Source organism: Stegostoma tigrinum, chromosome 3 (genome assembly GCF_030684315.1).
Source record: "Stegostoma tigrinum isolate sSteTig4 chromosome 3, sSteTig4.hap1, whole genome shotgun sequence".
Classification (NCBI taxonomy): Eukaryota; Metazoa; Chordata; class Chondrichthyes; order Orectolobiformes; family Stegostomatidae; genus Stegostoma; species Stegostoma tigrinum.
The window spans coordinates 102,422,839-102,447,130 of NC_081356.1; the positions used below are offsets into that span (position 1 = coordinate 102,422,839).

Genomic DNA, 24,292 nt, shown 5'->3' on the forward strand with positions numbered 1-24,292 from the left:
TCACATTGGCTGTTTTCCAATCAGCGGGAACCACCCCAGAGTCCAGTGAATTTTGGTAAATAATTACTAGTGCATTTGCTATTTCCCTCATCACCTCTTTTAGTGCCATGGGGTGCATCTCATCAGGGCCAGGAGACTTATCTACCTTTAGCCCCATTAGCTTGCCCAGCACTGCCTCCTTAGCGATAATGATAGTTGCTTGGTTCTCACCTGCTATAGCCTTCTTGCTATTTGTTTTCGGCATGTTATTTGTGTCTTCCCCAGTGAAGACCAGCACGAAATAACTGTTTAATGTCTCCGCTATTTCCTCATTCCCAGTTATTAAATTGGCCTTCTCATCCTCTGAAGGTCCAAAGTTTACCTTCGCCACTCTTTTACGATTTACATATTTATAGGAACTGTTGCTGCCTGTTTTTATATTCTGAGCTAGTTTACTTACGTAATCTATCTTTCTTTTCTTTATAACTTGCTTTGTGGCTTTCTGTTGACCTTTAAAGATTTCCCAGTCTACGAGTTTCCCATTACTCTTTGCTTTTTTGTGTGAGTTTTTTCAATCTGATACTTCCCTTAATTTCCTTAGACATTCATGGCTGGCTTTCTCTTTTCCTACAGTTCTTCCTTATCACTGGAATATACTTCTGCTGAGCGCTGTGAAAAATTGTTTTGAAAATCCTCCACTGTTCCTCAATTGACCTTCCATAAAGTTTTTGCTCCCATTCTACCTTAGCTAACTCCTCCCTCATTCCTTCATAGACTCCTTTGTTTAAGCACAGGACATAGGTACTGGGTTTAACCTTCTCACGCTCCATCTATGTTTTAAATTTGACCATACTGTGATCGCTCCTTCTGAGAGGATCCCTAACTGTAAGATCATTAATTATTCCTGTCTCATTATACAGGACTAGATCTGTGATAGCTTGTTCCCTCGTAGATTCCATTACATGATCTGCCTGTTCTGAGCTGTATGCACTTTAATGATCTTACCAAGACAGCAACTAATGTAATTCATGGCACTAGTGTATCAAGTTCTATTTTGGTTCCTGCATGGCACTCCTAAGACCCAAATGACAGGCACTATCCAGACCAATTTTGTGCCCATGTAGTTCAATTCTGACTAATGCCTCAGATAACAATCCTTTTGTCCATTTGACCCCCTTAAAACAACAGACTGAAATCAATAACTCAATGGAGTGGGGAATCCAACCAGGACAACATCACCTTTGGATACTTTAAGATTTTTAAAATAAATATTTTGTACGCTATGCCAGGAAGGCCTTGTTTTTCATTCCTCATTGCCCTTGATCTGAATAACCTACTGGACAATTCAGAGGGCAGCTAAAAGTCAACCTCATTGCTGTGGGTCTGGTGTTACATGTAAGCCAGACAGGTAAGGATGACAGATTTCCTTTCTGAAAAGACATTAGAATGAAACAGATTTTTAACAACGATATTTGTGCAGTTGCCATTACTTAAAGCAAACTTTATATTCCGGATTCATTGACTGAATTTCAATTCCACAAGCAGCTACAGATGGATTTGAACATATGTCCCAGATCTTAAACCTGGATGTCTGAGTTTCAGGGTCAATGACATTGCTGCACTGCAACTCCCCACGCTCCAAAAGAGAGGTCACCTTTGTCATTTCATTATGGTTTCTATTTTCCACTAATTATGGCCTACTTATTAGTTACTCTTTAATTTTATGGCCATGATTGCTGTAGCAAATCACTTTGTATCATGTAATGTTAAGTATGTGTCATAATAACATTCCATTTCATTGGCCACCTTTAGTCTGTTCACTATAAGAATATGAATACCAACTTTTGGCATTTTAGCCATAATGAACTTACTTCAAAATATTTAACATAGTTATAGTTCTGGATGTGAGTTTGCTCGCTGAGCTGGAAGGTTAGTTTTCAGACGTTTCGTCACCATTCTAGGTAACATCATCAGTGAGCCTCCGGTGAAGCGCTGGTGTTATGTTCCTAGAAGCATGGCATTCCAACCGGAACTCCATCAACAAACACATTGATTTGGAGCCCATCTACCATCCTCCGAGAAAAATAACAGGAAATGACATTACCAATGCAGGAAATGGCATCACCAACCCAAGGAAACCTTAACAGATAAATAGATAGCGGGACATAACACCAGCGCTTCATCGGAGGCTCACTGATGATGTTACTTAGAATGGTGACGAAACGTCTGAAAACTAACCTTCCAGCTCAGTGAGCAAACTCACATCCAGAACCTCAACCTGAGCTACAAATCTTCTCAAAACTCGATAGTTATGGTTGTCAATTCAATCTAATGATTTGAAGCCTATTTGAAATTTGAGATTATTGCTCTCAAGTGAGTGTGTGCCTCATTCAATAGCAACAGAATGTTAGCTTGTGTACGTCCCCCAAAAAAAGTACAAACCTTGCATTTGAAAGGTTTGATGTCAGAGTGAACAATCATGTGTGCCTTCAATGTTTGTTTCTGCACAAAGCTCTTGAAGCAAAGGTGACACTGGTAGGCTCGGATGTTGGTATGAATAAGAACATGTCGCTTCATGTTGGCCAGCAATGTAAACTCACGTCCACAGATTCCACATTTATGCTCCTTCACGCCCTGAAACAAGAAACAAAAAGGGGAACCAGTTCAGTTCAGGAATTCCCCTGATGGATCTCATGTTGTGCTCTCAAATGCATGGATACTGTGTAATTTTCCAATTTGTTGACTCTGAAAAATTGATTTGAAATCTCCACCACAAAGGAGAAGTGAAAGCCTTATGGTTAGTTTTTTTTTTCTCTCCTCTCCTTTTCTAAAGGTTTTGATACATGCAGCAGTCCATTTAGTGCCTGCAAATGCCTCTTCCATTATTTATTCTTCACGAGCCCAAAGCAAAGGATTTGATAGTCTGTCCTGCTCCACACAATATCTCCAGTGTTACTGCAGAAGTGGGATACAAAATCAGACGGGACCCATATTCTGCAGGACATGATGAAAGAGATCTCAGGTTCATACAGCACTGAGTAGGCCATTCAGCCCTTGTGCCCGTATCATCTCTTTGATTGGGCTATTCAGTTTGTTTTATGCGCCACCTCATTCCTATGACCATTTCAAGGAATATAACTATTTCCTTTCTGAAGGGAAAAGAGGAGAGGAGAGTACAATCAATAGTCTGTTTTTGTGGTGATTAAACGTACAAAATTCAATACTGAGAGCAAGAATAGTGTCTGACAAAATTAATTTAACATGTTCCATTACTCTAGCTGTATAGAATTACAACAGAAGTTGGATAAACATGTGTGTAATAATGGGTGCTGAAGCTTCTGAAGAATTTGTCATGAACAGCAAAAAGCAAAACAATTTTAAGACATCTCAGCACCAGCTGCTTTCCTCTTCCTGCTGCATACTTACCAGAGGTGCAATGTTCGTTCTATCTACCAAACTTGCAGGCATGTTTATATCCTGTCCTCTTTCAATCAACTTCCTTAACTTTTCTTTTGTCAATTGCTGGTAACTATAACCCTCTGGAGGGTAAGCAGCACCAGTCTCCAGGGGTTAACTACAAGAGGCGGGTCCCTTCCTGTTGTGTTCATGTATGTTTAGTAGTAGATTGAGCAAGAAAACAATCCAAGTGATCTTTCAGAGCTGCACTGCTCTGCTGTCCTCTCAGAGCTGAAGAGGAAATAATGAACATAGCAGGTTATCAGTCAAAGAAGGGAGCAAAAGGAAAGGGCTTTCTTTATTTAACATAATTGCTTTTCAAATTAAAAGAACAGAAGGAATCTTATTATTAAAGATAACAGAAATTGAAACAACATCAGAAATTGCTGGAGGAACTCAGCACATCTAGCAACATCTGTGGAGAGAAAGTTAATGTTTCAAGTCCCATGACCCTTCTTCAGATAGTAGCTGGGAAAAGGCTGGTGTATATGGTGAAGAAGGGGTGTAAGGAGGGGGAAGGAATAAATGTTAGGTGGAGATGGAGACCACAGAAAGAAGAACAGATTGGGAAATAAATGGGTGTTAGTAAGAACTGCCGATGCTGGAGTCAGAGATAACGCAGTGTGGAGATGGAGGAACACAGCAGGCCAGGCAGCATCAGAGGTGCAGGAAAGCTGACGTTTCTGGTCAGGACCCTTCTTCAGAAATGGGCTTTTCAGAAATGATGAGGCGTGGGGTATGGTTGTTGGGAAATCAGAAACAAAATCAGAAATTGCTGGAAAAACTCCTTGTTTGCTAGAGCATTGTAGACAGCCTAAGACCGTGTTCCATGGCTAAAATCTCTGCCTCAGGCATGCTGCAATGCTTCAGTGAAAACTGGACCTCTTTTCGACTTGGGGACACTGCAGCCTTCTGTACTTAATATTCAGTTCAACAATTTTAGGGCCTAAGGCACCTTCTCCCAAGTCCTTACCCTCAACTCCCATACACCAGGCCTCAACATCACATGGTCTAATACCATGCACTACCCATTTTCAGCCTCTAACATTCTCCATTAGCAGCAATTCATTCTCCCAGGCTGACCTTTACCCAATCATTTGTCTGTCTGGGGTTAGTAGGAACTGCAGATGCTGGAGAATCTGAGATAACAAGATGTAGAGCTGGATGAACACAGCAGGCCAAGCAGCATCATAGGAGCAGGAAATCTGACGTTTCGGGCCTAGACCCTTCTTCAGAAAAGGGTTTAGGCCCAAAATGTCAGTTTTCCTGCTCCAATGATACTGCTTGGCCTGCTGTGTTCATCCAGCTCTACATCTTGCTATCTCATTCATCTGTCCAACTGTTTTCCTCTCTCTCTGGGCTCCAACTCCATCTATTGTTTACTCCTTTCTCCTCCCTTCACACCATCTTCAGCATATGTACCAATCATTTCGTGGACACAGTTCTGAAGAAGGGTCACCGGACAGAAATGTTAACTCTGATTTGTCTCCACAGATGCTGGCAGACCTGCTGAGTTTTTCCAGCAACTTCTGATTCTGTTTATGATTTCCAGCATCCGTTCTTTGTTTTTTTTCTGATAATATTATATGAATTTTATCCATTACCCTGCCTCTCTCCAAATATAAGCATGGAATAGAGAAACAAGATTTGTATGTTAGGCATTAACTCACTTCCTGACTCCCAGAGCCTATCTGTCATCTACAAGGCACAAGCCAGGAGTCTGAAGGAATACTCACCACTTGCCTGGATGTGTGCAGGTCCAATAAAACTCAAGAAGCTTGACACATTTAGGAAAAAGCAACCCTCTTAATTGGCACTACATCCACTCCCTCCACCACCGACACTCAGTAACAGTGATGCGCACTATCTGCAAGATGCACCACAAGGCTCTTCAGGTAGGAAAATAAGTTGTAATGAAGAACCAAGAAATTTATAGAGAGGGATAATGGGAACTGCAGATGCTGGAGAATTCCAAGATAATAAAATGTGACGCTGGATGAACACAGCAGGCCAAGCAGCATCTCAGGAGCACAAAAGCTGACGTTTCAGGCCTAGACCCTTCATCAGACAGGGGGATGGGGAGAGGGAACTGGAATAAATAGGGAGAGAGGGGGAGGCAGACCGAAGATGGAGAGTAAAGAAGATAGGTGGAGCGAGTATAGGTGGGGAGGTAGGGATGGGATAGGTCAGTCCAGGGAAGACGGACAGGTCAAGGAGGTGGGATGAGGTTAGTAGGTAGATGGGGGTGTGGCTTGGGGTGGGAGGAAGGGATGGGTGAGAGGAAGAACCGGTTAGGGAGGCAGAGACAGGTTGGACTGGTTTTGGGATGCAGTGGGTGGGGGAGAAGAACTGGGCTGGTTGTGTGGTGCAGTGGGGGGAGGGGACGAACTGGGCGGGTTTAGGGATGCAGTTGGGGAAGGGGAGATCTTGGAACTGGTGAAGTCCACATTGATACCATTAGGCTGCAGGGTTCCCAGGCGGAATATGAGTTGCTGTTCCTGCAACCTTCGGGTGGCATCATTGTGGCACTGCAGGAGGCCCATGATGGACATGTCATCTAAAGAATGGGAGGGGGAGTGGAAATGGTTTGCGACTGGGAGGCGCAGTTGTTTGTTGCGAACTGAGCGGAGGTGTTCTGCAAAGCGGTCTCCAAGCGTCCGCTTGGTTTCCCCAATGTAGAGGAAGCCACACCGGGTACAGTGGATGCAGTATACCACATTGGCAGATGTGCAGGTGAACCTCTGCTTAATGTGGACTGTCATCTTGGGGCCTGGGATAGGGGTGAGGGAGGAGGTGTGGGGACAAGTGTAGCATTTCCTGCGGTTGCAGGGGAAGGTGCCGGGTGTGGTGGGGTTGGAGGGCAGTGTGGAGCGAACAAGGGAGTCACGGAGAGAGTGGTCTCTCCGGAAAGCAGACAGGGGTGGGGATGGAAAAATGTCTTGGGTGGTGGGGTCGGATTGTAAATGGCGGAAGTGTCAGAGGATGATGCGTTGTATCTGGAGGTTGGTAGGGTAAGACATTCCACTCACGCACATCCCAGATGTCCAAGTTCTTCAAGGACCGCAACTTTCCCCCCACAGTGATCGAGAACGCCCTTGACCGCGTCTCCCGTATTTCCCGCAACACATCCCTCACACCCTGCCCCCGCCACAACCGCCCAAAGAGGATCCCCCTCGTTCTCACACACCACCCTACCAACCTCCAGATACCACGCATCATCCTCCGACAATTCCGCCATTTACAATCCGACCCCACCACCCAAGACATTTTTCCATCCCCACCCCTGTCTGCTTTCCGGAGAGACCACTCTCTCCGTGACTCCCTTGTTCGCTCCACACTGCCCTCCAACCCCACCACACCCGGCACCTTCCCCTGCAACCGCAGGAAATGCTACACTTGCCCCCACACCTCCTCCCTCACCCCTATCCCAGGCCCCAAGATGACATTCCACATTAAGCAGAGGTTCACCTGCACATCTGCCAATGTGGTATACTGCATCCACTGTACCCGGTGTGGCTTCCTCTACATTGGGGAAACCAAGCGGACGCTTGGAGACCGCTTTGCAGAACACCTCCGCTCAGTTCGCAACAAACAACTGCACCTCCCAGTCGCAAACCATTTCCACTCCCCCTCCCATTCTTTAGATGACATGTCCATCATGGGCCTCCTGCAGTGCCACAATGATGCCACCCGAAGGTTGCAGGAACAGCAACTCATATTCCGCCTGGGAACCCTGCAGCCTAATGGTATCAATGTGGACTTCACCAGTTTCAAGATCTCCCCTTCCCCAACTGCATCCCTAAACCCGCCCAGTTCGTCCCCTCCCCCCACTGCACTACACAACCAGCCCAGCTCTTCCCCCCCACCCACTGCATCCCAAAACCAGTCCAACCTGTCTCTGCCTCCCTAACCAGTTCTTCCTCTCACCCATCCCTTCCTCCCACCCCAAGCCATACCCCCATCTACCTACTAATCTCATCCCACCTCCTTGACCTGTCCATCTTCCCTGGACTGACCTATCCCCTCCCTACCTCCCCACTTATACTCTCTCCACCTATCTTCTTTACTCTCCATCTTTGGTCCGCCTCCCATCTCTCCCTATTTATTCCAGTTCCCTCTCCCCATCCCCCTGTCTGATGAAGGGTCTAGGCCCGAAACGTCAGCTTTTGTGCTCCTGAGATGCTGCTTGGCCTGCTGTGTTCATTCAGCCTCACATTTTATTATCCAAGAAATTTATAAATGGTTTTGGCTGGGTTAAGTGAATAGCTCAAAATTAGGCAGATGGAGTTTGATTTGGATAAATGTGATGTTACCCATTTTGATTTGAGGAATTGAAGGCAACTTGTTTTCTAGTTAGGTAAGAATGCTTCATGGCAGAGCGATTTGGGGGGGTCTCATGTGTGAATCACAGAGAACTAGTATGCAAGTGCAGCAGGTAATAGGGAAGGGAAATGGAATTTTAGCATTTATTACTGAAGGAATGAAGTATAAAATTAAGGAAGTTATGCCTCAACTGTACAACATATTAGTGAAACTACACCTGCAGTTTTGTGTACAATTTTGATCCCCTCACTCAAGGAAGGACATAATAGTAGATGCAGAAAACGTTCATTAAATTCATTCCAGAGATGAAGGGTCTGTCTTTTAAAGAGAGATTGAACAGTTTAGACCCATACTCTGGAGTTTAAAAGCATGAGAGGAGATCTATTTGAGGTTTATAGATACTAAAGGAGATTGGCAAAACAGATGTAGAGTGAGAGAGATAATGGGAACTGCAGATGCTGGAGATTCCAAGATAATAAAATGTGAGTCTGGATGAACACAGCAGGCCAAGCAGCATCTCAGGAGCACAAAAGCTGACGTTTCGGGCCTAGACCCTTCATCAGAGAGGGGGATGGGGGGAGGGAACTGGAATAAATAGGGAGAGAGGGGGAGGCGGACCGAAGATGGAGAGTAAAGAAGATAGGTGGAGAAGGTGTGGGTGGGGAGGTAGGGAGGGGATAGGTCAGTCCAGGGAAGACGGACAGGTCAAGGAGGTGGGATGAGGTTAGTAGGTAGCTGGGGGTGCGGCTTGGGGTGGGAGGAAGGGATGGGTGAGAGGAAGAACCGGTTAGGGAGGCAGAGACAGGTTGGACTGGTTTTGGGATGCAGTGGGTGGGGGGGAAGAGCTGGGCTGGTTGTGTGGTGCAGTGGGGGGAGGGGATGAACTGGGCTGGTTTAGGGATGCAGTAGGGGAAGGGGAGATTTTGAAACTGGTGAAGTCCACATTGATACCATATGGCTGCAGGGTTCCCAGGCGGAATATGAGTTGCTGTTCCTGCAACCTTCGGGTGGCATCATTGTGGCAGTGCAGGAGGCCCATGATGGACATGTCATCAAGAGAATGGGAGGGGGAGTGGAAATGGTTTGCGACTGGGAGGTGCAGTTGTTTGTTGCGAACTGAGCGGAGGTGTTCTGCAAAGCGGTCCCCAAGCCTCCGCTTGGTTTCCCCAATGTAGAGAAAGCCGCACCGGGTACAGTGGATGCAGTATACCACATTGGCAGATGTGCAGGTGAACCTCTGCTTAATGTGGAATGTCATCTTGGGGCCTGGGATGGGGGTGAGGGAGGAGGTGTGGGGACAAGTGTAGCATTTCCTGCGGTTGCAGGGGAAGGTGCCGGGTGTGGTGGGGTTGGAGGGCAGTGTGGAGCGAACAAGGGAGTCACGGAGAGAGTGGTCTCTCCGGAAAGCAGACAGGGGTGGGGATGGAAAAATGTCTTGGGTGGTGGGGTCGGATGTAGAGTGGATGTTTTCTTATGTGGAGCAGTCAGAATGAGACGTCATATTTTTAGGATAAAGGGCAGTACATTTAAAACAGAGATAAGAAATTACTCTCTCAAAGGGTTGTGAATCTATAGAATTCATGACCCCAGTATGCAGTGAATATTAGCGCATTGAGTAAATTTAAGGAGGAAATAGGTAGGTTTCTAATCATGTCAGAGACACAGGAACTGCAGATGCTGGAGAATCTGAGATGTACAAAGGGTAGAGCTGGATGAACACAGCAGGCCAAGCAGCATCAGAGGAGCAGGAAGGCTGACGTTTTGGGCCTAGACCCTTCTTCAGAAAACAGTTTCTTAGGAACACAATCGCCTGCAAGTTCCTTTCCAACCCACTCACCGTCCTGACTTGCAAATATATTGTCATTCCTTCGGTGTCGCTCAATCAAAATCATTTTGAGGAAGGGTCACCAGACCTGAAATGTTAACTCTGATTTCTCTCCACAGATGCTGCCAGACCCACTGAGCTTTTGCAGCAATTCCGGTTTTTGTTTCTAATTTACAGCATCCGCAGTTCTTTCAGCTTTTAAAATCCAGGAATTCCCTCCCTAACAGCGGTGTGGGTCTACCTACAGCACGTGGACTACAACAGTTGAAGAAGGCAGGTCACTGCCATCTTCTCAAGGGCATCTAGGGGTGGACAACAAAATGGTAGGACATCCCATGAAGAAGTATAAAAAATGTTATTGGCATCCTTCCACTAATAGGTCCAAATGAAGTTGCAGCAAACAATCAATTTAGATTTGGGGTCGGCGGGGGGCGGCGTGTCTGTCTTCAATGCACCTTTGCTAATGGCTACAGAGACCAATCCTTGGGCAGCAGATTCTCCCAAAAGTGCCACACATGAACCTGCCAGATGATGTTGTGGGTTGTTGCTTTTTGGAGTTGGTATCTGTTGCCTTGCTATGGTCACTGCTTGTCATGCTCATGCAAAACAGACCACAGGTGTCACTATTTTTCTCTTTCCCTAAGTGCAAATCTTGATTTGTAGAACCTTCATATTCTTGGGTGACCCATTTGTCATCTGTCTCCAGTACCCCACTATTTAGATAGTCATTGGGTATGTAATGATCTTCCACATCTGGAATGGCCCAATCCATCCAAACTATCTCTGATTAGTACCAATACCCTAGAGGCCTCTGCCTCGGAGACATTTACCACAGTTGTGATGCTGGAGAATCTGAGATAACAAGGTGTAGAGCTGGATGAACACAGCAGGCCAAGCAGCATCAGAGGAGCAGGAAAGCTGACATCAGCTTTCCTGCTCCTCTGATGCTCCTGGGCGTGCGGTGTTCATCTAGCTTTACACCTTGTTATGTATGATTTTGTCCCGCCAGGATTGATCCACACAGTGCCTCAGACAGAAAAATTGAAAATTATTGAAACAACAACAGAAATTGCTGGAGAACCTCAGCAGCTCTTACAGGATCTATGGAGACAAAGCAGAGTTAATGTTTCTTGTCCAGTGATCCTTCTTCAGAACCGAACACTATTGAGCTTTCTTTACCGGCAGCTGTAAGTCACGACTGTGCAGCATGCTGTAGCTGAGAAGGTGGGAAACGTGGTATGTTTTTTGATTACTACTGCTGGTACCTTGCGGGGGTTTTTGGCATCTCTACCATATATGGTTCTGGATTTGAGTTAGCTAACTGCTATGAATCCTCCTTTCTCTTGGGTCCACCTAATTAATATTGGCACTGGATAAACCATTAAAGAGGATTTACAGAAGTGTTCCTGGATTACAAGAAGGCTTAATGTATGATCTCAGTAAATACAACAGCATTTGGTCAGACATAATTACCTGACGCTGAGAGAGCTGGTGGAGATTCATCTGATCCCTATGAAAGCTGGAGGGGAACACTTTGTCTTCATCCAGACTGCATGTAGGATCAGTAAGATGGGTGGAGCCAGTGTAATATGAACATTAACCCTTCAAAACAATTACCTCATGCAACGTCTCTCTCCAAATTTTACTCCCATAATAGTTAATCTGTTGTACAATTATGTCTATAACGACATTACCTTTACTACTTCTCATCTCCCTTCATGTTTCCGACCTCACAAATACTGGAAATGGGGAGTTTCGCACTTTTCACAAAACACTATCTCATCGAACTTGGAGGAATGGTGTGCCGGAATGATGTGTCTTTTGCTTGAGGAGAGTTGAGACTGGTCCTGATCTGTGGGTCATTTCTCTGCTGGAGCATATTTCATTTCTCAGATATTCTTAGCAGCGGATATTATTCTTTGAAGGTGTTGTTGGTCCGTCCATTACCTAATTTTGAGGATGCTTAATTTCCAAAATTTCCTTCCTGGAGGATGGCTGCCCTGTTGAAACAGTTCTCTCTACCTTGTAATATCCTGATATCTGGATCATGCAATTTCTCTCTAACTGAAACAGGTAGTCTCTGTTTTGAAGAATACTTTTTTCTTGACTATGTCCTGGTCACTCAACTAACTCCCAAGGAGTCATATGCATCTTATCACCCTTGAGTTTTTGGTCAGGCTGCGCATCTTCATTTGCCATTTGCGATTGTTTGATGAAGTAATTTTTTCAGAATCTCATTTCTGTTTCTGAGAGATTGCTGCTCACTCAGACCCAGCTCAGTCACTAGCATTGACTGTTCTGCTTTATTCATTTGTTCAGTCAGCTGTTGTGCTGTCTGGCCACCCTCAGTTAAAGAGTCACCAGTGAACTCAGGTGGTTTGTTCTGTTCATTCTTGTTCTCAGTATTTGTTTCTTTTGGCTGAGTTTCATCTTCTGATCTGTCAACAGTCATGACAGGAGTGGTTTACAAACCTAACATTTCACAATGAGTTATCAGATTTTCAACCAGTCTTGGGATCTCTGACTGAGCCCCAGCTGAACACATGGCAATTCCTAAATATTCCCTTTGTACCCTTTTCACTGCATATTCCTGAAGGGAAACTGAAACAATGAAGTTTTTTTTTCATCATACAGTAGTAAATTGTTCTCGATTGCAAAATGCTATTGGTGCTCAAAGTATGCCTTCACGCCCAGCACACAGGTCTTTTGGTCCGGCCGTCCTTCAACAAAATACCGGAAAATGGTAGCACAGTCTTTGTCAGTCGTTTGTATTTTTGCTGAATTTGGTTGAGCCCTTCTTACCATGCTGGCCACCATATCTTCTTGGCTATGTGGAGCATTCCTTTAGTGGCACAAAATTCATTCTCAAAAGATTCTATCTTCTTTTTGGGTTCTGCCAGGACTGAAATCTTCCAGTGCCCAATGACTAGTTGGTCAGACACAGTCTGTTGCTGGGTCAGTGTTTTGGCAATTACTCTGTTTGCTTCTAGGCCAGTTCTTTTTAGAAATAATGTGCCTCTTTCTGACTCCTAGTGGAAGTTGAGGCCCAAAATTCTGTAATGTTATCATAAGAGTTATCAACTCCACGAATCCAATTTTCTGTCATGTATGTGCCCTTGAAACTGCTCAGAAGAACTATATTGTTTTTCATTTCTTCTCAATGTTCTGTTTAATCTTATTTCTGTAAAACTGCTTTCAATCCATAGCATTGCCTATAATATTGCTTATAATCTGATGTTCCTTAAATTTGCACTGCTGCATTCACAAATACTGATTTAAATTGAATTACTGTAGGGCTTGCTAAGCATTCTCTTTATTTGCCCGTTAAACTTTGCATTACTGCATGACTGTAATAAAATTTTCAGTAAAGCTTTAAATATTGTTGCTGTTTATTCTGTAGCCATTTAATGCTTTCAAGCATTTTAAAAATTGGTTTCTTTGTTGCATTGTATCTGAATACTGCATATGGGTCCTTTCTGCCGTCGCCCTGTTTTCCCCACTATTATTACTAAATGAAGTAGTGGCTACCTACTTCTGTAGTTCCTATAATCTCAGCTACCTACTTCTTCTCAGGTTTGCATTGACCATAAGGCCATTGGACTTAGGCACAGAGTTAGGCCATTCAGCCAATTGAATCTGATCCAACATGCAGCAAGATCATGCTGATCTGGTAAGCTTCAACTCTACTTTCTTACCTTTTCCCCCACAATACTTGATTCCCTTACTGACTAAAATCTGTATATCTCTGTTTTGTACACTCTGAATAACACAGCCTCAAGAACCGTTTGTGGTAAAGAATGCCACTGATTCACAACCTAATGAGCAAATAAATTCCTCTTCATCTCAGTCTTAAATGGACAACCCTTTACTCGGAGACTACGTCCTCTAGTCCTAGACTTTCCCACAAGCAGAAGCAATCTCTCCATGCCTATCCTGTAAAAATAACCCTCCATCTGACAGCATTATATGATTTAACAAGATCTCCTCTCATTTTTCTAAACTCCAGTGAGTACAAGACCAACCTACCGAAGATTTCCTCCTAAGAAAATCCCTCCATACCTGGCATCAACCTTCAGAACTATCTTTGGACCACCTCCAATGCCAATATATCTTTCCTTAGATAAAAGGGCCAAAACTGTTCACACTTTTCCAGGCGTAGTCTAACTAGGTTGAGGAATATTTCCCTATTTTTATATCCTAAGTCCCTTTGAAATGAAAGTCAACAGTCCATTTTTCTTCACGTTACCCAGAAAACCTAGGTGCTAGCTTTTATGATTAATCCTCAAGGACCCCCAAATTTCTCTGTGCAGCAGCTTTCTGCAGCCTTCCTCATTTAAAAAGTATTCAGCTCTTCCAATCTTCCTGCCAGAGTACATATCTTCACATTTTCTAATATTTCTTTCTCCCAGGGCAGAAATGGCTATCATGAGAGGGCATAATATTAAGGTGATTGGAGGAAGGTACAGAGGGGATGTCATAGGTAGATTCTTTACACAGAGAGTGGTGGGTGCATGGAATGTACTGCCAGTGGTGGTAGTGGAGTCGGATACATTTGGGATATTTAAGTGACTCTTGGATAGACACATGAATGACAGCGAAATGTAGGGTAAGCAGGTTAGCAGGACAATAGGTTGGCACAACATCATTGGCTGGAGGGCCTGTACTTCGCTGTATTGTTCTATGTTCTATGTTGTATTATTTTCCATCTGTCTTGCCTAACCACCTAACTTGTCTATATCTATCTGTAACAAAAACAAAGTTGCTGGAAAAGCTCAGCAGGTCTGGCAGCATCTGTGAAGGAAAGAACAGAGTTAAAGTTTTGGGTCCTGTGACCCTTCCTCAGAACTGCATCCACAGTTCTTTCGGTTTTTATATCAACCTGTAGACTTTTAGTGTCATCCTCACTACTTGCCTTCCCACCTCATATTGTCTCATCTGCAAACTTGATAATGGTACATTCAGTTCACTGATCTACATCATTAAAATATGTTGTAAATAACTGTGGCCCCAGCACTGATCCCTGTGGCACCCCATTAGTTACAGGTTGCCATCCTGAAAATTCCCCACTTTATTCCAATCGTATGTCTTCTATTAACTAACCAATCCTCTAACCATGCTAAGATATTAACCTCAGCACCATGGGGCCTTATTAAGTCGACTGACATTTGATAACATATTGAATGTCTTTTGGAAATCCAAGTATACTGCATCTATTTGTTCCCTTTATTTATCCTGCATGTTATCATCTCAATGAATTCTAATAAATTTGCTGAGGATGATTCCCTCCCTGAAGACATCCTGTCTCGGTTTCAATATATTATTAAATGTTTCCATATATATTATATAACATATAATATATGTTTTGAAATTTCCCTACTATCATATCCTTTATAACAGACCATAGCATTTCCCAATGACAGATGTTAAATTAATTGACTCTTAATTATTTTAATTGTCTCTTTGAGTAAAGGTATTGTATTTTTGAGTAAAGGTATTGTATTTGCAGCCCCTGAGACTTTTCCAAGATCACTACCATCTATTATCTCTGTCACTGTTTCCTTTAATAGCTGCGGCTGCAATCCATCAGGCCATGGGATGTATCGGCCTTTAGCCCCATTATTTTCCCGTGCACATTTTCCTATTGCTATTATGTTTATTACCTCACTCACTTTATCCCCTTGATTATTTAGTATTTTTGGAATGCTATGTATGTCCTCGACCATGAAGATTAAAACAAAGGTTTTATTCAACTCCTCAGCAATTTCCTGGCTCCTCCCTTATTATTTTCCCAGCCTCATTGTCCAAAGGGCTTACTTTTACTTTGGCCTCTTTTTTCCCAGTTATATTTTTAAATAAGCTCTTACTGTGCTTTTATATGTTGCTTGTTAGTTTATTTTAGTCATTTTTTATTCATCTTTTGTTGGCTTTAAAAACTTGCCCTCTGGCTTACTATTAATACATACCACATTGCATACTTTTTCTTTCAGGTTGATACTATCCTTAAATTTCTTGGTTAATCATGGGTGGTTTATCTCCTTGGAGAATCCTTCTTCCTCATTGAAATATATTTTTGTTGTGAGTCATGAATTATAGCTTTAAATGTCTGCCATTGTTCCTCAACCAAGTTCTCGGCTATGCCCCTTTCCCAGACCCCACCAGCCAACTCTGCTGGTTTTTAAGTTTAGGACATGTTATGATCACTGTTCCCTAGCAGTTCTTTTATTCTGAAATAATTTATTAATACTGCTTCATCGTAAGATATCAGATCCAAAGCTGTCCCAAATATGCCCTATGATATATTCCTCATCGTTACATTTGCCAATTTGAATTTCCAAATTTACAGGAAGATTAAAGTTGCCCATGATTAATGTCATGCCCTAATTGTTTCCTGATTTTGTTCTAACCTGTCCTGCAGAATAGCTACTGTTAGGGGACCCTTAGACTACTCCCACCTGCATCAGCTTCCTCTTGTTATTTCATACCTCCACTCGCATTCATTGATCCAAGATCATTTTTTACTATCATCGATATTCCTTCTCATACAAACAAAGTTATCCCACAACCTTGTATTCCTTTCAAAATGTCACATTCTCCTGAATATTTAATTCCCAGCTTATGTTATTGCTCTCTTTTGTTAGCAAGGTCCACTGATAGATGTATGCTGCTAAAGTATGTGACAAGCTACACCTCAAAGTTACATCACTGAAGAGGAGCTGCCCACATTAGAGAAGAGGAGGTGCTGGATGTCTTAAAATGCATAAATGTAGATAAATCTGATTTAGAGTCTGATCAAGAGTATCTCAGGACATTGTGGGAAAATAGGGAAGAAATTTCATGGCCCCGAGCTGAAATATTTGTATCATTGACAGCTGTGGGTGTGGTGCTAGAAGACTGGAAAGTGGCTGATGCTATGCCATTATTTAAGAAAGGCTGCAGAGAAAAGTCAGGGAACTACGGATAAGTGAGCCAAATGTAAGTGGTACCTAAGTTGTTGGAAGAGATTCTGAGAGACAGGATCTATAAGAATTTGGAAAGGGATAGTTAACATGACTTTGTGCATGGGGAATCGTGTCTCACAAATTTGATTGTTTTTTGAAGAGGTGACCAAGAAGAGAGATGAGTGCAGCGTGGTAAATATTGTCTACATGGGCTTAGGCAAGGCCTTCACTAAGGTGCTGCATAAAGACTGATTAGGAAGATTAGATCACGTGGGTTCCAGGGAGAGCTAACCAAGTGGATTTAAAATTTGCTTGATGGTAGGAGACAGCAACTGGTAGTAGAGGTGATAATGGGAACTGCGGATGCTGGAGAATCCAAGATAACAAAGTGTGGAGCTGGATGAACACAGCAGGCCGAGCAGCATCTCAGGAGCACAAAAGCTGACGTTTCGGGCCTAGACCCTTCATCAGAGAGGGTAGTAGAGGTAGTAGAGTAGTAGCGGTAGGTTGTTTTTCAGACTAGAGGCCTGTGGCCAGAGGTGTGCCACAAGGATCAGTGCTGCGCCCACTGTTATTCATCATTTATATAACTGATTTGGATGAGAATATAGGAGGCATGGTTAATCATTTTGCAGATGACACCAAAATTGGTTGTATAAAGGACTGTGTAGAACGTTATCTAAGAGTGCAATGGGATCTTGATAAGTTGTGCCGGGGGGTTGGGAATAGCAAATGGAGCTTAAGTCAAATAATTGTGGGATGTTGCATTTTGGTTAGACAAACCCGGGCAGTACTTAGGCAGTTAATAGTAGGGCCCTCTGGAGTGTTGTCAAACAGAGAGACACAGAGGAGCTTGCCTTCATTAGTGAAAAAAGTCCCAGCCTATTTTTATAACTCAAGCCCTCCATTCCTGGCAACATTCTGGTAATTTTTTTCTGAATTATCTCCAATTTAGTAATATCCTTTCTGTAACAGGGTGACCAGAACAGCATACAGTACTCCTGAAGAGGCCTCACCAATGTCCTGTACAACCTCAACATGATGTCCCAATTCCTAATCTTAAAGGTCTGAGCAATGAAGGCAAGTGTCTACCTGTGATGCAAATTTCAAATACCTGAACCCCTAGGTCTCTCTGTTCTACAATGCTACCTAGGTGGGAACCTTTTTCCCTGGAGCATAGGAGGCTGAAGTTGACTTTATAGAGATTGAGTAACATTACAAGGGACATAGATAAGGTAAATAGCTAAAGTGTTTTCTCCAGGGGAGGGAGTCCAAAACAAGAGGGCATAAGTTTAAGGTGAGAGAAACAAGATGTAAAGGAGACCTGAAGGGCAAATTTTTCGCACAGAATCATGGAATCATAGAATCCCTACACTATGGAAATAGGCCAGTCAGCCCAACAAATACACACTGCCCATCCAAAGAGCATCCCACCCAGACGTTGAGCAATGGGGTAAACAGTTATTGGGGTAATGCAGATTTGACACATCAGTGCATTCCACTTTGCACGATATCCATGCTCCATCTGCAAAAATGGCCCTGATCTCCTGGTTGCCTGCCACTTCAACAAACCACAGTGTTACTTGGCTAACATTTCTGTCCCGTTCTCTGGGCTCCCTCTCCACCTCTTGTTAATTACTATCCCTCCACCCAAATATTTGCCTTTTCCCAGCTAGAACATAGAACATAGAACATTACAGCACAATACAGGCCCTTCAGCCCTCGATGTTGTGCCGACCTGTCATACCGATCTCAAGCCCATCTAACCTACACTATTCCATGTACGTCCATATGCTTATCCAATGACGACTTAAATGTACCTAAAGCTGGCAAATCTACTACCGTTGCAGGCAAAGTGTTCCATTCCCTGACTACTCCGAGTAAAGAAACTACCTCTGACATCTGTCCTATATCTTTCACCCCTCAATTTAAAGCTATGCCCCCTTGTGCTCGCCGTCACCATCCTAGGAAAAAGGCTCTCCCTATCCACCCTATCTAACCCTCTGATTATTTTATATGTTTCAATTAAGTCACCTCTCAACCTTTTTCTCTCTGATGAAAACAGCCTCAAGTCCCTCAGCCTTTCCTCGTAAGACCTTCCCTCCATACCAGGCAACATCCTCGTAAATCTCTTCTGCACCCTTTCCAAAGCTTCCACATCCTTCTTATAATGCGGTGACCAGAACTGTACACAATATTCCAAGTGCGGCTGCACCAGAGTTTTGTACAGCTTCACCATAACCTCTTGGTTCTGGAACTCGATCCCCCTATTAATAAAAGCTAAAACACTGTATGCCTTCTTAACAGCCCTGTCAACCTGGGTGGCAACTTTCAAGGATCTGTGTACATGGACACCGAGATCTCTCTGCTCATCTACACTACTAAGAATCTTACCATTAGCCCAGTACTTTGCCTTCCGGTTACTCCTACCAAGGTGCATCATCTCACACTTGTCTGCATTAAACTCCATTTGCCACCTCTCAGCCCAGCTCTGCAGCTTATCTATGTCTCTCTGCAACCTACAGCATCCTTCGTCACTATCCACAACTCCACCGACCTTAGTATTGTCTGCAAATTTACTAACCCATCCTTCTACGCCCTCATCCAGGTCATTTATAAAAATGACAAACAGCAGTGGACCCAACACCGACCCTTGCAATACACCACTAGTAACTGGTCTCCAGGATGAACATTTCCCATCAACTACCACCCTCTGTCTTCTTTCAGCAAGCCAATTTCCAATCCAAACTGCTACATCTCCCACAATTCCATTCCTCCGCATTTTGTACTATAGCCTATCGTGGGGAACCTTATCGAACGCCTTGCTGAAATCCATATACACCACATCAACCGGTTTACTCTCATCTACCTGTTTGGTCACCTTCTCAAAGAACTCAATAACGTTTGTGAGGCACGACCTTCCCTCACCAAACCATGTTGACTATCCCTAATCAATTTATTCTTTTCTAGATGATTATAAATCCTATCCCTTATAACCTTTTCCAACACTTTACCAACAACTGAGTTAAGGCTCACTGGTCTATAATTACCAAGGTTGTCTCTACTCGCCTTCTTGAACATTTGCTATCCTCCAGTCGTCTGGCACTATTCCTGTAGACAATGATGAGTTAAAGATCAATGCCAAAGGCTCGGCAATCTTCTCCCTGGCTTCCCAGAGGATCCAAGGATAAATCCCATCTGGCCCAGGGGACTTGTCTATCTTCACCCTCTGTCGGATTTCTAATACCTCTTCCTCGTGAATCTCAATCCCACCTAGCCTAGTAGCCTGTGTCTCAGTATTCTCCTCAACAACATTGTTGTTTTCTAGAGTGAATACTGTTGAAAAATATTCATTTAGCGCTTCCCCATCTCATCTGACTCCACATACAACTTACCACTACTATCCTTGATTGGGCCTAATCTTACTTTCGTCATTCTTTTATCCCTTAAATATCTATAGAAAGCCTTAGGATTTACCCTGATCATATCCGCCGACAACTTCTCATGTCTCCTCCTGGCTCTTCTGAGCTCTCTCTCTAGGTCTTTCCTGGCTACCTCGTAGCCCTCAAGCGCCCTAACTGAGCCTTCACACCTCATCCTAACATAAGCCTTCTTCTTCCTCTTGAACAGAGATTCCACCTCCTTTGTAAACCACGGCTCCTGCACTCTACTGCTTCCTCCCTGCCTGACAGGTACATACTTATCTAGGACACACAGGAGCTTTTCCTTGAATAAGCTCTACATTTCTAATGTGCCCATCCCCTGCAGTTTCCGTCCCCATCCTATGCTCCCTAAATCTTGCCTAATCTCATCGTAATTGCCTTTCCCCCAGCTATAACTCTTGCCCAGTGGCATACACCTATCCCTTTCCATCACTAAAGTAAACATAACAGAATTATGATCGCTATCACCAAAGTGCTCACCTACTTCCAAATCTAACACCTGGCCAGGCTCATTACCCAGTACCAAATCTAATGTGGCTTCGCCCCTTGTTGGCCCATCTACATACTGTGTCAGGAAGCCCTCCTTCACACACTGGACAAAAACTGACCCATCTATAATACTCGAACTATAGTGTTCCCAGTCAATATTTGGAAAGTTGAAGTCCCCCATGACAACTACCCTGTCTCTCTCACTCCTATCGAGAATCATCTTTGCTATCCTTACAGTCAGTTCTGAAAATGGGTAACTGGTTTCAAAACGTTGACTCTGCTTTCCCCTCCATTGATGACAGAGGACAGTACGTACATGGAACAAGCTGCCAGAGGAAGTGCTAGAGGTGAGTATTATTACAGCATTTAAAAGACATTTGTACAGGCACTTGGATAGAAAGGGTTTAGAGGAGTATGGGCAAAATGCAGAAAAATGGGACTAGTTCAGTCTTGGAAACCTGGTCAGCATGGACAAGTTAGGCCAAAGGACCTGTTTCTGTGCTGCATACCTCAATGGCTCTAAATCTCTAAAGAGAAGAATGAGTAGCCACAAAATATATCATTTTGACCATTAGAAGAAAGACTGACTCAAGTTACTAAAGACATCTACCATCCATTCATTACGATACATTATGTCTCATTCCAGGAAATACCAACAAAGCCAAGTAATGTGTATGCAATGAGCAACACATGGCTCTCAAAGGTCTATGGTAAAACATCTTAAAAACAAGGAAAAGGCTCTAGAATAATGCACAGTCCAGAATTTGAGATCCAATTTGAGCTGAATTTGTTCTTTGAGCTATCTGTACAATAACTTGCACCCACCACAGTGTAGGAAGAGGAAACTGACTGGAATGGTTCTTTGCTTGGTTTTCCTGCTCAAGTACACTTCAAGAAGAATCATTCTAAAGAGTGGTGACATGAATGCCCTTAAAAACAAATGTTTGAATCCTGTGTGCCCATTTTCCCAACTGAGGAAATCACATACCTGGCCATGGAAGGAAGGTGTTGTATGATGACCAGATAGGCCTGTACCTTTCAGAGAATTGCATGACACCATGATGCATGGCATTTGGTATAAAAGTATTCACCTCATCTTCAGTTCCTGTGTCATGGGGTCAGTCAGCGTAGTTTCATCCATCAGCCAGATTTATGTGTGCATTGTACAGTAACATAAATAAGCACAGAACTTAAAACATGTGACATTGTTGCTTGTAAAAAGTGTTGTTAATAACTCTCAAGACATCTGTCAAAACAAGGACGCAACTCTCTGTGTTATGTGTGGACTAAATAGTTAACCATAACGCACATCAGAAGAGAATTGGATGTGGAAAAAAGAGTCCCAGTAAAATATTTGAAAATGTCTATTGTGTTATAGAACATTCCACATCAATAGACAGAAAAACTATTTCATACTTCCTTTCTGTCAATGTGCTAATTCTTCAAATATTTTGAAAATAGGTATAAATTTCATAGAAATTGTAATTATGTTTGCAGCGGTAGAAGAAGGATGATGGTAGAATTTTGTTGAGGTTGTAAGCATTATCACTGACAAATACGTTGCCTCCAGTGAACAGCTAGCAAATGATCCAAAATACTAGTGCAGGATCAAGTCATCAGAAACTGTCACTATTGCTAACTTCATGCTCTACAGTTCCTTACTATAAGCCCCATGAATGGATTCGTAAGATGATGGGAGATTTGTAAGATAGCTGACACACTGGAAAATTTGGTGATGCGTGCTCATTCAGAAGAGGGTGTTGGGTTCCTTCCTTGAAATAACTCTCAATAGCAAACCCAGAAGATCTCCTAAGAAAAAGGCACCCAAAAAAACAAATATTTTAAAACACCATTTGCACCACTTTTCAGGGTGCAGATCTTGATCATACCCTGGCCACCCAAGGGGATTCATCTCTATCAGTATTACCAAGGCATATATGATCCCAGTACTTCCACTGTTCTTTGGGTCCCATTGAATATCCAGTACACAGGCTGTCTCCAACACCCAACCCAACATCTAATCTTGTATGACGATGGCCTACTTGGAGACCAATGAGAAAATTTGGGGGAAAAGTTGTATGTAGTATAATCTAACTTTGTTTACAGTAGCTCTGCAGGAATTTACAGCAATAGCACAATTTATTGGTTTTCAGAACTAACTGCTTTAATCAGTACAGAAAACATCCAATCATGAGCCATAAACAGAAGTTTAAGCGTTGCAATTTCTGAAAAGCAGACATGATTGTTTGTTTTTTAGATGGAGTTCCATAACACAAGTGAAGCACCCGACACCGAATCAATGGAATCAGGTTGAAGGTTCATAGCATCAATGAAGTGAACATTGGTATTTAGAGAACAAATGAAATAAATGAGAGGTAACATGTGTCCAGCATATGTTGTAACATAGAATGAGACCGATTCTGTCTATTTGTGCATAATTAGATTGAACAAAAAGATTGTCTCCAACCATACTGGATGTGCAACCCAGTAACATTGATTCTGGAGCCTTGGTGTAGATATTCTTAAGCAACATATTCAGACCAGCTCTGGAGCAGGTGAGACTTGAACCTTGCCATATTAACCTAGCGGTAAGGACAATACCACTGAACCAAAAGAGTCTTTCATGATGTTGGTGTATAATGTTTTATGCAGTGCACGTCCTTGACAAATTAGTTTAAGGGATTAAGGCTTAAACAGAAAGTTGACTGAAAAGGAGGATGAGTTGGCTTGGATGAATTCATATTCAAATCACTCGCAAAAGAGAAGTATAGAAAGTAACAGATTGCATTGAAAGAGAGAGAAAAAAAAGAACAAAAATTAAAACTAGAATTTTTAAATCTGAAAGAATTCACAGAATGAGACTTCTCACTTTTAATTCTGTACCTTCCAACACAGGAGCTTTCTTAAATTCATTCATGGGATGAGGGCATTGTGGATGAGGCCAGCAGTTATTGCCCATTCCTAATTGTCCAGAGGCCAGTTAAGAGTCAATCATATTGCTTTGAGTCTGGAGTCACATATAGGCCAGGCCAGGTAAGGATGGACAATTCCCTTTCCCAAAGGACATTGGTGAACCAGGTAGGTTTTTCTGACAAGTACTTTGGCTTATCAGACACTGTACCTAACTTTCTGTTGTGAGTTCAATGAACAATTGCTCATAACTTCAACAAATTCAAGACATTCACAGGGAGATTGTGCACGTGATATCAATTTTCCATAGGTAATGGTGGAGCAATTAATCAGGACAGCAACTTGTGGCTAGTCACCTTTCCTTGTTACACATTATTAACCAGTTTTTCATGTGTAATGGCATGCATCGTTCAGATGCTATTCTTTCTCATAGCAAAATCTGTTCCATTGTGTTGAAACAAAATATTGCAATTGTCTAATATGATGGTCAACGATTAAAATATTTCTATATTTGCCTTGTACGTGGGAATCTGTTCAGTTGCTAGGAGGCAGAACAATGCAGCTCAAGTTAGACAATTCATATTAAAAACAGCCCTAGAGCATGCGGCTCAAGCTCAATTGTATTCAGTAAGCATCAGGGTCATCCTTTCTCGGTAATGTTACAAATTTGTACACTGGTCCGAAATGTGCTCTTGGGTGCTTGTGACTTTCCAATTTGAGATGATTAAAATAACAATTCTTATTTTATTAATGAGTGAGAATGTTGAGTGGCAGTTATGCTTAGGTTAATTTTGTCTAATCATTACAACTTTTTAAAAAATTACAATTCAAAACAATGACAATGTCTCCCACATCAGCAGTTATGCAAAATGCCTTTTAAATTTCCTTCTCACGATAAACTTCTGAGTTTTACAAAACTATCCTACAGG

General features: G+C 42.8%; 1 protein-coding gene across 1 annotated transcript in view; it reads right to left on the minus strand.

The window, feature by feature from the left end:
* Nucleotides 1-24,292, minus strand: part of znf366 (zinc finger protein 366) — a 69,160-nt gene that overhangs the window by 21,358 nt on the left and 23,510 nt on the right. The window contains exon 3 of the mRNA XM_048527485.2: nucleotides 2,422-2,613. Coding sequence (XP_048383442.1) covers nucleotides 2,422-2,613 — 192 coding nt within the window. The remainder of the gene's footprint in view (nucleotides 1-2,421; nucleotides 2,614-24,292) is intronic.